This window comes from Pezoporus occidentalis, unplaced genomic scaffold (genome assembly GCF_034315485.1).
Source record: "Pezoporus occidentalis ecotype Australia unplaced genomic scaffold, CSIRO_AGI_Poc_V1 ctg46, whole genome shotgun sequence".
In the NCBI taxonomy this organism is placed as follows: Eukaryota; Metazoa; Chordata; class Aves; order Psittaciformes; family Psittacidae; genus Pezoporus; species Pezoporus occidentalis.
Window position 1 is genome coordinate 5,802,135 of NW_026915791.1, and position 13,192 is coordinate 5,815,326.

The following is a 13,192-nucleotide window of genomic DNA, read 5'->3' on the forward strand; positions in this document are numbered from 1 at the left end:
GCAAAGCTTGAAAGAGTTTGCTGGAGCTCAATTCATTAGCCATTAGCCCACCTCCTAAGCTTCATACTCATTGTCAGAAGCAGACTTCCTGCAGACTAGCGAACCCTGGGTGGAACCATATTATGCCAGAGCAGCACTCACAGACCTGCATACCACAGCTCCTCTGACATCTACAGAAGTTTTCCCACATGGGAGCTATCAAGGTCTGTTGATGCTACACGTACACTCCAGAGCATGCTGCCCTTCGGAAGCAAACAGTGCCCTCATAGAAACCCTACAGGTGCACTCCATCACTCCTGGAATAGGCATACAAACACCATAGGGAAAGGACAAAACCAAGCTTTTGCAGTGACAAAAGCTTTTCCCCACCACCAGCACCCTGTGGCTAATCCCTCAGTTCTGATCCTCAGGGGAGATCTACGGATGATAAGCTTGAGAGCTGAAACTGATAACTTGGTGGAGACAGTGGTTTTACAGTGTTTTATGGTTTTCCTAGGGATCCCTCTTCAGCCCAGCCCCTCACTGTTAGGTGTTAACTGCCTGCCTTTCACAAGGGGAAAATGGACCTTATCACCTTCCTCTTGCTAATTCCCCTCGTCATTCTAGTTAAGTGTTAACTCCTCTTTTTGTGTGAAGTGTCTTAACTGAGTGACATAATTAAATTCAGCTCAGAGCATTGTCTCCCAGCCTATCCTTAGTCTTAAATTTGCTGTTTCTGTTTCAGATTTAAAGAAAGGGCTTTGAGTGCCTTAAACCGTGCCCATTTTCCCACATTTTTGAGTTGATTTATTAAAAGATGTACTTTCTCCAGCAGATGGCAACATACTTCTAAAGTATTTATAGAACATCGGAGAGGTAGAACTCCTTCCTGTACAAGTCAGATAGGAGATGAATTTGTCTTTGAGAAAGGGGCCGAGTACAATATAGGTGCCTATCTTTCCTTGGACCATTCACAAATATATTGTCTATGCTAGTGGCATTGTCATTTCATTTAAACTTATTATTCCAGTATCTTAAAATGCACTATAATGTTGTTGTAGCTTTTTGCCTCTGCATTTAACTAGAGTGGCTATGAACGGATGAGCCAGAACATCCCTGTGCATCCCTCATGGCGTTGCTTTTATTTCCAAGGAGTAATAAGGTAGTTCAGACACCAAGATAGCGAGAGCTGTATTCTCACATTGTTTCTCCTCCTTTTGTAATTTTTCTAAATGGCACTTCAAAATCACACATCCCTAGTGCACACCAGAAATACCCATTAGGTGCTATAGAATCAGCAATAAAGGATTTTTATTGCTGTGGACTCAGAAACTATGGAGCCCCTATCAATCAGGAGCTGCATATGGCAAAGCAAATACAAGGATCTTTCTTCCACTGATTATAGCTGTCGTAATTTTTCTGTAAACAGCCAAAACCTGATTTTCCACTGACTTGTGCGATGTGGATGTTTCTGCCTCTGCAAGATTGGTAGAAAATGATACGAAGAAGCACTTGAGATCACTTCCTGCAGGTTGCGGTGACTATGACTAGAGCAGGCACACCGCAAGGGAAACCACTCAGCTCTGGGCTTCACCCTTTTGTCTGTCACTTCTTTTAAGTGGTAATTATGCTTGATTTTTTCCCAGGGTGGATGCACACTCAGGTGCATGACAAAACCCCGGGTGACTCAGCACTGCTTGTCTCATTGCTGGTGATGATGAAGGCAACTGGCCAGGTAGTGTCTGATTCATTACTTCTTCAGCTTATCTCTTGGCATCACGGGATCTGGTTTGCTCTGGCACCTGTATTGAAGTGTAGCCCCTCTCTCAGTCTAGATCCCCTCTCTCATGTCATACTGGTGTGATGACATTGTCGCCTGTTCTTATCATCCCTCCGTTTCTCATTGTTTCCTGTTTCTCAAACATAGCCCTGTGAAAGGATTCAGAAATGTGATCCCAGGGCATTTGCAAAGGGAGTGTACTGACACAGGCAGCCCACTTGTAGGTAAAGCTGAAGGCTGGGTTTGCTCACTACCGTGTTAGGAGTAGCTGATAAATCTTCCTCTCTCCCTTAGTAAGAAGGGAGCCTGCTCTCTTTTAAAACAGAGGTCTGGCAACTCCCACACTTGCAATGCTTCTTCTGAGGCAATGCGAGTACTTCAGTAGGCCTTGCAAAAGACTATGATAGTGGTTCCCACTCCATGACTTTCAGGCAGACTCAGACTGGGCTGTAGCCACACATCATGTGGAGTTACAAATGAGATCAGCCAGGGAGGCAGAAGGCGGTGTTGTCAGTGGTGCAGTATTGCTCAGGAGCCAGTGAAAGTCAGGATCACTTGCAGCAAAAAATCCCAGCAGCACAATTTCCTAATATTGTAACTGCACTTTGGAGGGGAAATTACATGGAATAATTTGAGCTGATCATAGCTTTGCCCCCACCACAAGGGACAAGCCCTAGTTTCCTCCTCATCCGAATTGGCTTAGTTACTGGTTTTAACTTGACCCATCGGTGGCCTCTGTCACAGCTCCAGTGAGAAAGTGGCTGTAATTAATAGAAATGGGCAGAAATTAATAGAAACAGGCAGAAAAGGGAAGTGTCTTCTTCTACATAACTGTGCTTTTAAAATAATGGGACTTTGTACAGAAACATAAGGTTTATTTGGTGGTGACAATCACACACTGCCAAATACGTAAATTTATTTCCACTGTAATTCACCATGTACTGTAACAGCACAGCTTTTCTATTTAATTTAAGAAGCTACATATGATAGTGCAGCCCAGTTGAATAGCAGCTGAATACTCACAGTACCTGAAATCTACATTTGGTCTGCCTGAAAGGAGTTTGATCTTCTGCACTTAATTCCCAGTGGATGGGAATTCACTTCAGGAAGAATACCACCATAATTGCTACTAATTATAATCCCTGAGAGGGAGGCCAAGACTGTGCATTTCCCACTCAGGCAGAAAGCTGATTTTGGCAGAAGAGCATGTAGTGCAGTGAGTCTCTCTGCTGGACCTGCTACCTACACGTGCCCCTGCAGATGTCAGTTCAGCAGCTCTAGGTATGCAGTGGACTTTCACTGCAAAAAAAAACCTCAAAACTGCACAAAAACCTTGCAAAACCAAATGTTTGACTCCTCGCTGTGTTGTGAAATGAAACCTGCATCTTCTGAGCTGCCAGGAGCAAGGCAAGACCTGAGAAACGAACCCGTGGGAGCCGCGCTGTTTGTTTGCTTAATCGCTTAGTTTAAATATAGATTAAAAATCACTTAAGCTCATCCACAAGTTAAGTGTGTGTCAACCAACAGCTGTCAGGAACTGAAAGGAAAAAAAATAACATAGTCACAGAAGGAAGAGATTTTAGGAAAGGGATAAAAGAAAAAGGGATTCAGTCCTTGGTGTGGGGCACCAGTGTATCTTCTTAACGAGTCACGCCTAAGTAAACAGCATCTAGAAAACAAGAGCTGCCAGCTTCTCCTCGTCTCTTCCCCCTTGCTTACAGTGAACAATTTGGTGAATAATCCCTCATTTATATTCGTTTCTTCCGATGAAATGGAAATGTCATAGTTCACAGAATGTCAGCCTGAAAACGCATTGAGAAACCTCAGCGAGATGCTCTCCTGCTGTGCTGCTCACCCGGCTGCGGTGCAGCGTGTCCTCGCCAGTCCCCTCGGAGGCACAGCCACACCTCGCACATTAAGGAGTATCGCCTGTCCCAGCGCTTTCTGCCTCTTCTGGACCAGTTCGGCTGTCGCCTGGCTCTGCACCACTGGAAAAAGCCAGTCTCATGCAAGCCAGTCGCTTGAGTTAGGAGCCACACGCTGCAGCAAGACTGGCACATGTTTTAGCAGCAGTATAGTTTATAATACCATCCCCCATCTTTTGTAGCTATAGAAATTTAAGGTTGTGCCAGTAAAAACACAGAAAAGGTTAATTAAAGCAAACTGCTAGAGAAAACTGCAGAGAAAAAAAAACACCTTGCTGTTCCCAGGAAGCTTGTCTCCAAAGAGTGGACATGCTTTCTCCAGCCAAGACTCTTGAGCCTGAGGGGTTGGAGTGCTTGTGGCCTTCTGTCAACCATGGGAAAAAGCATTTTAGGCTGTGCCTGACCTAAAGATGGCTTCTTCAGTTTAGCATTAATAGAAGTGCAACATCTGGGGAGCTTCTTAGCGTGGATGCAAACCACAGTGAGACACACTCGGGAACTGCTAATCAATGGCTCTTTGCAGCATGAACTTGCCTAGTGCAGACAGATCTCCTTTGCTGAGAGCACAAGGAAGGACATCATGTAGCTGAATTGGGGGCACTCATCATGGCTGGAGTTCAGCTCCTCCATTAGGAAACAGCTCCACTTTCAAAGCTGGTGTTGCAATGATAGGTCTTGCCTGCATTAATACTTTCCCTCTAGTGTTTTCAATTACTTGCCAGTGTTACACTGGGGTGCAGCGGTTGCTGTGATGGCGTGGTCACATCTCTCCTTTTAAGTGGTGTGCTCCCACTCTTCTGTTTGTTTAGTCGTACTGCTTTAGCCAGTGAGCTCCTCAGGGCAGGGAAACATAAATAAAAAGGAAATAATTGCATCAGTGCTGCTTCTTTTGATAACGGGGGGAGCGCGGTGACGGGAGGGGATGTGCACGGATGGACCTGTGCACTGCACGGAGCACGGCCTGCCTCCTGCCGGGATGCCGGGAGCAGGCGCTGCTCGGGGACGGGTGCACCCCGGGAGGAGGTGGCCGAGCCGGGGCGGGCAGTGCCAGGCTCCCTCCCGTTGGGGCGGTCCGGGGCGGGCCTAGGGAAATGGAGCGGGTTTTGGGCGCGGGGCAGCAGGTGTAGCGATGAGCAGCGGTGCTGGGCGGGCTGGAGCGCTTGGTCCCGCACTGCACCCCCGACAGCAGCGCGCCCGCCCGGGCATGGCATTGGCCCCGCCGCGCCGCTCCCCGCGCTGAGACCCCGGACCCACCGCTACCGGTACCGCTGCGATGCCGCCTCAGGAGCTCCTGGACTACTCGCCCGCCCTGCGGAGACACAGCCCCCCCCGGGGCAGCGGCCCGGAGCTGGGCATCAAGTGCGTGCTGGTGGGCGATGGCGCCGTGGGCAAGACCAGCCTGGTCGTCAGCTACACCACCAACGGGTACCCCGACGAGTACCAGCCCACCGCGCTCGACACCTTCTCCGGTAGGCGCCCGGCGGGGCGAGGCGCAGTGCTGCCGGTAGCCGGCGGCGGTGGGTCCGATGGGGTGGGCAGCGCCCGGTGTCGGTGAGGGTGGGCACAGCCCGAGACATAGAGCCCCGCAGTCCGCACCAGCGCTCAGATGTTCATTGCAGTTACCGGGTGGGAGTGCTGCGTTTGTGTGTCAACGGGGCATGGAATGGTTTGTGTTGGAAGGGACCTTAAAGCTCATCCAGTTCCAACCCCCTGCCACCGGCAGGGACACCTTCCACTAGAGCAGGGTGCGCCAAGCCCCGTCCAACCTGGCCTTGAGCACTGCCAGGGATGGGGCAGCCACAGCTTCCCTGTCAAGTTGGCTTGAGAGTGCTATGAAACTGGACACCTTCCTGGTCTTGTGGTGTTATTATGACTGAAGAGAAGGGGCCTGGGTTTTGTTAGTGTTGGGGGTTTTTAGCTTCAGAAATATCACAGCATTGCACTGTAGACTTTCTACCTTCAACTGGTACTCAGAAAAACATCCTTTTCCCCACATGTCCTAATGTGGCTAATGAAGTTAGCATTGAACAGAACTTCCAAAAAAGTTGAAGAGCTTTAAGTCTGGCTAGAATTCCCCTCCCTATTAGTTGATGAGCTCTCATTAGTCTCCAGTTTTGTAAATGCTATCTTTGTTCTCCTTCCCCTCTTTGGGCTCCAATTTCTAGTATAAACCCCTGGAAATTACAAAGCCCTTTGAAAGATTTCTGATCTTCATTTGCTATGAAGAAACACAACAGTATATGACAGTATAGATCGGTAGATTACAGATGGGCTCAGGTCAGACCAGGAACGAGACATCGCATGTGTCATAGTCTCATGGGTTCTTAGAGGGAGTGTTCTGTTTGTCTGAATGTCCCCCCAGTTGCTCACTCTTGCACTGGGAATTGATTTGCCTTGACACTCTCCAAGCTCTCATGCTGTCACTTGAAGGAAATGACCAGGGAACATCCTGCTGTTCAAGGTCCAGCAGCCCTTTGGGAACAGATGTAAGGAGCTCTTGAGTCCTCCAAGGGAAGGGTTACTGCTCTCTCTGCTCCCTTCACATTGATGTGTATGGTTTGGGCTAAAAGAAGCTTGAAATTATCATAGATTAGCCTCCACACTCTCTGAAAGGGTAAACCCATAATAAAACAAGCCAGGAAGGTTCCGAGACTGCCCGATTAGTGGGAAGAAATTTGAAGAGGGTTTAGCTCCACTCTCAATGTCCAAGTACCAATCCTGACTTCCAGAGGTGCATAGGATTTGCAACTGATAGAAATAAAAAACATTAAAAATGGGTCTCTGAAGTTCACTTTCTGCTTATTGGGAGAACAGAGACTTTTCCCTTCCCACCTCTACTCTTAACCTGGATAACCTTGAAGAAAGTCCCTCCCTTGATTCACAAATTACAGTTCAGGATCCATTTCAGAAACTTCAGCCCAATTCCCTCCACTCTTAGGGAATACCTGCAGCTACCAAGAGAACTGAGCAGTTCACATCTTAATCTTATTCCTGGTTTGGGGATGGTAATTCCAAGGGTAAGACAGGAGAAAGCCTGGCATTATGAGGAGAACAGCTCTGGGACTGTGACCCAGCCACATCTTTCTGGGTGCTACCTCCTGCTGGTTGTCCCTGGCAAGTAGAGCAGCCTTGGGTGAAACATGTACCCGGTGACCTTTCTCCACCAGGCTATCCTGTTCTGCCAGCCCTGTGCTGTTGTACCGAAATCCAGCCTCATCCCCAGGGTGTGGACCTCCTGAGGGTGGTGTGTGGAGGGCTGTTGCTAGCGTAGCTGAGGCTTGCAGCAGATAGAGCAAAACTTTGTGCAAGTGCTGGAGCAGCAGGTAATACATGTGGTGCCTTTCTTCTGAAGACGGTGCAGAGATGCTAATTCCTTCTCTCGGTGCACTTGTGAGACAGAAGAAACCAGATACTCGAAAGGCAAATGCCCAGTGGCTTGAAGATCAAGTCAGGATCTAGCAGGTTCTTTTGATGAGGAACAGGTTTCTCTTCCTCCTCTGGGGCAAAGATATGGTAACATCCCCACAGTTTCCCAGTCACAAGGAAGCACTGACTTTCAGCTATGCTGCAGCGAGGAGTGGCCCTGTGCTGGACGCACCCATCCCTTCCTTTCTCCTTGTCTCAGTCTCCCACCAAACTTCAGTTCATCTTTCACCTGTGTCTCTCTCCTTCTCCCCAGAGTGCTTTCAGGGAGGAGCGCTTTCCTCGGGAGCTTTTGTTAAACTCTCCAAGTCAGTTGTTTCTATCACTTTTCTCACCTGAATAATTGTTTTAAGAATCACAAAGAGATTGAGCCTGCTTTTGTTTTGGGTCTTTTTTTTTTTTCCTGTTGTTTAAACAAAAAGGACAATAAAGCCTCCTCCTTGTGCACAGCAGTGGAGTTTAGCTAGCTCATGTTAAGTGCCAGCCATTGTCACCAAACTTAGCCAGGATGCCTGCCTCTATTCCTCAGAGCTCAGCCCCATCCACCTTGTTCAAGTGCTTTCCAGCTCCCCCAGCCCTCTTCTCGTTTTCCTCAGTCCCTAGCCAGTCTCTGGGGTGTCTGTGAACTTAGACATCTAACAGTTTCATTCCAGATTTCCATCAGAGGTCCTGCCAGCCCTCAGTCTGAGTCAGCTGATACCACATGAAGGCTTAGTGTGATTAGGGAGTGAAATGAGAGCAGACCTTACCTGTGTAACTCAGCAGTTTTCCAGCGTGGGGATAGTCTCTGAAGGGGATTTCACTCATCACTGTTTCCTCTTTCCTTAATAGCTTCTTCATTTCCAAGTTGGGTTTGGGTCTTGCTTTTCTTTAGCTAGGGCACTCACAGAAACACATATATATATAAATTCAGCCAAATTTCTGGCCTGGATGGGACAAATCTCCAGTAGCATGTGTAATGGAGACCGATTTGAACTTCCACCCTTGGTCAAGAAGATAGGAGCAAGTTGCTGAAGTCCTCTGCTTGTGTTTATCCATATGTGCTTTCTTGGATTGTGGAAGAAGAACAGCAAATTGTTCTCAGGGCACTCTTTGACTGAGGGCTCTTCTTCCCTGGAGAAGCAGTTGTCCAGTAATATGAAACTATAGAAGAGCCCAAACCACCTGAGGGCTAAGCAAATCAGAAAGTCTATTGAGGGTCTTTTAATGTTCCCAGTGCAACCTTCAGCTGTTTCAGTAAGGTTTGTGAGGATGCTCAGTGAGGAGGGCAGACTTGAGTGGCTTCAGGGAGTCTGTTCAGTGGGATACAAACCAGAGTGCTCTGGGGAAAAGCCTGTATGAATGTATGTGTGTGAGCTGGGCAAATCTCTCAGACTCATCCTTACTCTCTGCTACAGTGCAAGTCCTGGTGGATGGAGCCCCAGTCCGGATCCAGCTGTGGGACACTGCTGGACAGGTAAGCTCTACCAATAGCTGTCATCTCTGCTCCTGTGGGAGAGGGACTGTTAGCAGGCTTTTCAGGAAAGCAGTATTTAACTGGGAAGGAAGGAAGGAAGGCAATGCACTAGTCCAGCTTTAGCCATTTGCTGATGTGGCAGTCACAGAGGGCTGAATGTGTCTGAAACTTGTGTCTGAACCATGGCATGGCCAAGTCAGCACAATGAGGGAGTTGCTGTCTTATCTAATGTGTGGAAAAGACGCTGCAGCATCATGCTGTTAGGAGATCAGTCCAGTAAAGACTTTTTTCTTTCCCCTCCTTCCATTTCCTACAGGAGGACTTTGACTGTTTGCGCTCGCTTTGTTACCCTGACACCGACGTCTTCCTTGTCTGCTTCAGCGTGGTAAATCCAAGCTCCTTTCAGAACATTACTGAGAAATGGATCCCTGAGATACGAACTCACAACCCCCGGGCACCAGTGCTGCTAGTGGGGACACAGGCAGACTTGCGGGACGATGTCAATGTCCTCATCAGCCTGGATCGCTACCATGTGAAGCCTGTGCCCCGGCCTCAGGCAGAAGGTCTAGCTGATAAAATCCGGGCTGAAGCCTACCTGGAATGCTCAGCACTGACTCAGAAGAACCTCAAAGAAGTTTTTGACATGGCCATTGTCAGTGGTGTTGAGCACAAAGCACGGCAGGAAAAGAAGATGACTGCCAAAGGTATCAAAACTCTCTCCAAGTGCCGCTGGAAGAAGTTTTTCTGCTTTGTCTGAAGCTGCTTTGGGGAGGGGAAGAAACACCTATGCCAGTATTGGCTCTGCACCTTCTTGGAGGGACTGCTCCTATGGCCCCAGTGAGGAGGGTATGATAAGCTGCTGGGCTTGGAAACCTGGCTCTTGCTGGGTTACAGTATCAGATGCCTAGGAGACACTAACTGGATTTCCATTGTGCTGGGATGTGGAATGGTCCAGGCAGCTATAAGTACCTGCTGGACATGTCTGTAGTGTCCCAGACTAATGGGAGCCTTTCATACATCACAACTCAGTACCCCAGAACAGGCAGGTTCCTTACATTGTTCAGAATTACCAGTTTTCTGTCTGAGGCTATCACACAGAGTTCTGATGCAGCAAAATAAACGTGAGGGACTTGTGAAGTCTGCCTATGTTTTGGCTGATTTACAGGCTTGGGAGAGAGTAGTGCAGTGGCAGTTACAGGCAACTGCAAAGTGATCAGACATGGGCTGCAGAGTTTGTAATGAGAGATTTGGGATCCCCCCTCTGATTCTGCTTGCCAAGATAGGTACAAGTCACTGGGCTGTGAAAAAGCAGCGCTCACTCTTAAAGGCCCTGTGTTGTGAGCTCCCTTGAGAAGGTTTTCCCATATAAAAGCCATTAGCAGGCACTGGGAGCTACAGTAATTCTTTAAGCAAAATACTCTCCGAGAGGATTCTGTAGTCCACTGGATGCCAGTGCTATAGTCCTGTCTGTAGAGGCAGTCATGAACTTGGGGACCTATTTTGAAAAGGCCTTGTGTGTGTGTGTGGTGTTTGGGAAGAAAGAACAGTTAAGGAACAGTGATGAGTGGCTCTCTCTGTCTAGCAGAGACAAAACCGTCAGCAAAGGGTTTATAACAGTACCAAGAGGTGAAAGGTGGATGGAGAACCATGCATGTAATGTGAGAAGAATGTAATGAGAGAAGGAAAAAAAGGGAGGGAATAAAAAGGGAAAAGAGAGATGAAAGGAAGAAAGGGAGATGGAGAAGGAAAGAAGAATGAACATTGTTAAATGAAAGTTGTGGTTCTACTTAGTTGAGATGCTAATATTCAGGGAATCTTGCAGGGACCTGAAAATTTGCTCATGATCCCAATTTCAAAGTAATGTTGTCCATACATTAAGTTCTGAATCAGAAGGAGGGGGTTGTAATGAGAAAGTTTCTCTTGGTCAGTAAACCCCTCAGTTTCAGATCTATGCAGGAGAACAGAATGTACCTTGTATGGTTCTTCCTAAGGCTGCAGAACAGGAATGAAGGGCTCAGGGCTTCTTTCCATTGTGCTTCCCTTTCTTAAAAGTCACTGTTTGATCTGTTGAAATCAAAAGCAAAGGAAATCCATGAAGTTGCTGCCAGAGGAAAACATTCACTATGTTTGCTCTGTTCCGCTCTCACCTGTTTCCCATGGGATTCATTTCCCAGGGGGTCTTTTCACATTTTATTACGGAACTTGCATCAATTTCTCAAACTTCTTTCACAGAGACATTTTGTTCTGGTTTATGTAGCAGAGAGCATGACAGGTCTGTCAGCCAATGCTTTCAATACTCGGGGTGTTTTCTGCATCTGGCCATGGCCCATCACTTTGGGAACACTCTGGAGAAGGTGACATAGCTGTGGGTTGTTTGCCCTGCACCAAAAGCAAGCATACCTGAGCTAGTGGGCCTGTGAAAAGAAAACAAAGTAATGCAGTATGGTTCTGGATACAAACAAATGCCTGCAACTGTCTCACAACCATTTCCCTTTGTGGTGCAGCTCATGTAGTTCCTAGGACATGAGACAAGCTTGCTGTCTGCATGGGCAGTATCACAGTGTGAAAGAGGAGGTCTTGTAAAGGGAAGTAGCTCACAGCCTTGGAGCTGCTTGTAGGGTGGAGCCTAGAGACCTGGAAAGGATGGTGTGGCAAAAAGAGCTGAATGTTGAGTCCCCCAGCTGAAATGCCATCAGTGAGGGTTCAGTGAGGAGTCCCAAGAGATGGGGAGTACACAGGTGGTAGCTAGAAGTGTTATAGGTGTGTAGGACACACCTATAACAGGACACCACTTACAGGGCTCTCACTCAGCAGTGCATCCCTACATGTATTTCTTACCTGGACAGGCACCTTTGCTGTATCACTAGTTCAGTTTGTCTGTTGGGTCTTTATGCATTTCTTTAGCCTTTGAGACTGGGGGCTGTGGTGTGGCCTGCAAAGGAGCACATCATACCCCTATGGAGCAGCTCCATGGGTGGGAAGAACACCAGCCTTCCTTCTGCTGAGGAGAGCAAGGGTTGTGCTGCAGTAGCTTGGTATGAAACAGGGATTATTTCATTCTGGAAAAGAAACAGAGAGCTGCTTTCTTCCTCTGCGATTGTGTCTAATATTTGTTCAAATAAATTCTTTTTTAATGTCCATAATTTGTGTTTGGAATTTTTAAATTGCAATGAGTGCAAAACAGCCTGGGCTTTAAGATTCAGAAGGAGTTACTCCATTTTACTGACACTGGTATACAAGAGAAATTGCCCCACTTTTCCTTCTATGTCCTAACCCCTACTAGCAATGGTAAAAATCCTCTCATAGCTGAAACCTTCTAAGATCCACCTATTGCCTCAGTTCATTTTCCAGTCCCTCAGCAGCTGCTCAGGGTGGAGGCTGCCGAGGGGGATGGAGCAGCAAACACGCAATGCTTTCAGTGCCTCTCCCCAGAAGCAACCATCCAGGGACCAGCCAGGAGGCCCTCCCAACACTCACTGAGACAAGCCCATGTAGGGTTTGCATTTGGAACATTAATAACAGCATGCTGCTCTGTCATTAGGCCGGTGAGTAATTCAGGGACCAGCTTTATTCAACTTACCTTAGTAGTTAAAACTGCTCAAGTGCAGGAAAAATCTGTCTGTGCCACATAGGGCACAAAGGCTCTATCTAGGACAGCTCACAGGACATCCTTTCAGCCCTATCATCAGCACTACAGGTAGGTTGGGTCTCCTACAGGTCCACATCTGGGTCTCCATAGCTGCTCAAAGGCAAAGGGCTGGGAAGGGAGGCTGCTGGGGCAGTTCAGCAGGGAGGTACGAAAGGAAATGGACAAAAATCACAGTGTAGCAGAGGTAATGAGCAAATGTGATTCAGAAGCTAGAAGGGAATGGGAAATTACTGCTGATAACACACAATGTGGGAGCTGTCCTCCTGCAGTCTGCTCTTTACTGGATGTGAAACAACCTGAGGGATTATTTGGAGCCAGCTCCCAGCTTTGCAGCTTCCCAGCATTAAAGCTGACAGAAAACCTGTGAATGGGAATAGCAGCAAAGTGTGAATTAACTTTACGGTGAGTGAGTCATCCCACTGAGCCATATCCTGCCATGTGCACAATAAGCACCCTAAAACTCTGTGAAACCCATGAACAAAGCTGAGCTCTGGGGGCTGGGGGTGAATCCATCTCATTAAATGGAGTGTCCTACCAAAGTCACCCAAGGCATCTTTAAAGCCTTGCTCTAGTGCTTTCCATGCTGCAGTACTGCACCTGTGTTGCTACCTGGCTCTAGTACAGTTTGGGCTTGTTTCTGCCTTGCAGTGCTGCTTGACCAACCTGTATTTTCAGATGATGCTGAGAGTACAGGAGGGTTCCTGGGAGACTGTTGTTAACACAAACCACCCCACCAGGCTGGATGAAGCTAGCCAAGCCCATTACTACGCCAGCACAATTGACTGAGTGTCACTTACGTTAATGCCAGAGAGGATCCTTATGATTAGTTGATCTGACTTGCTCCATAGCGCAAAGCTCAGCATCAAATGTTAAAACACACGGATGTGCCTATAGCTACCCTATAGAAACTCTCTAGTACCTTCTTTCTTGCTCAAGGTGTCTGACTTGGATCAGCAGACTCCTGCATCCAAGAGAGTACC

General features: G+C 47.7%; 2 protein-coding genes across 2 annotated transcripts in view; both read left to right on the forward strand.

Annotated features, from left to right (window-relative positions):
* INO80 (INO80 complex ATPase subunit) overlaps positions 1-13,192 on the forward strand; it is a 370,843-nt gene that overhangs the window by 273,150 nt on the left and 84,501 nt on the right. The gene's annotated exons all lie outside the window — the stretch shown is intronic.
* On the forward strand, positions 4,643-11,706 carry RHOV (ras homolog family member V). Its single transcript, XM_062635774.1, has 3 exons — positions 4,643-5,153; positions 8,505-8,563; positions 8,880-11,706. Exons 1-3 carry the CDS (start codon positions 4,958-4,960, stop codon positions 9,318-9,320), a joined length of 696 nt encoding a protein of 231 aa, XP_062491758.1. The 5' UTR covers positions 4,643-4,957; the 3' UTR covers positions 9,321-11,706.

Coding starts and splice junctions, on each gene's coding strand:
- RHOV (XM_062635774.1), top strand. CDS start 4,958: ATGCCGCCTCAGGAGCTCCTGGACTACTCGCCCGCCCTGCGGAGACAC. Junction 5,154..8,504: donor CGCGCTCGACACCTTCTCCG/GTAGGCGCCCGG, acceptor TCTCTGCTACAG/TGCAAGTCCTGGTGGATGGA. Junction 8,564..8,879: donor TGTGGGACACTGCTGGACAG/GTAAGCTCTACC, acceptor CATTTCCTACAG/GAGGACTTTGACTGTTTGCG.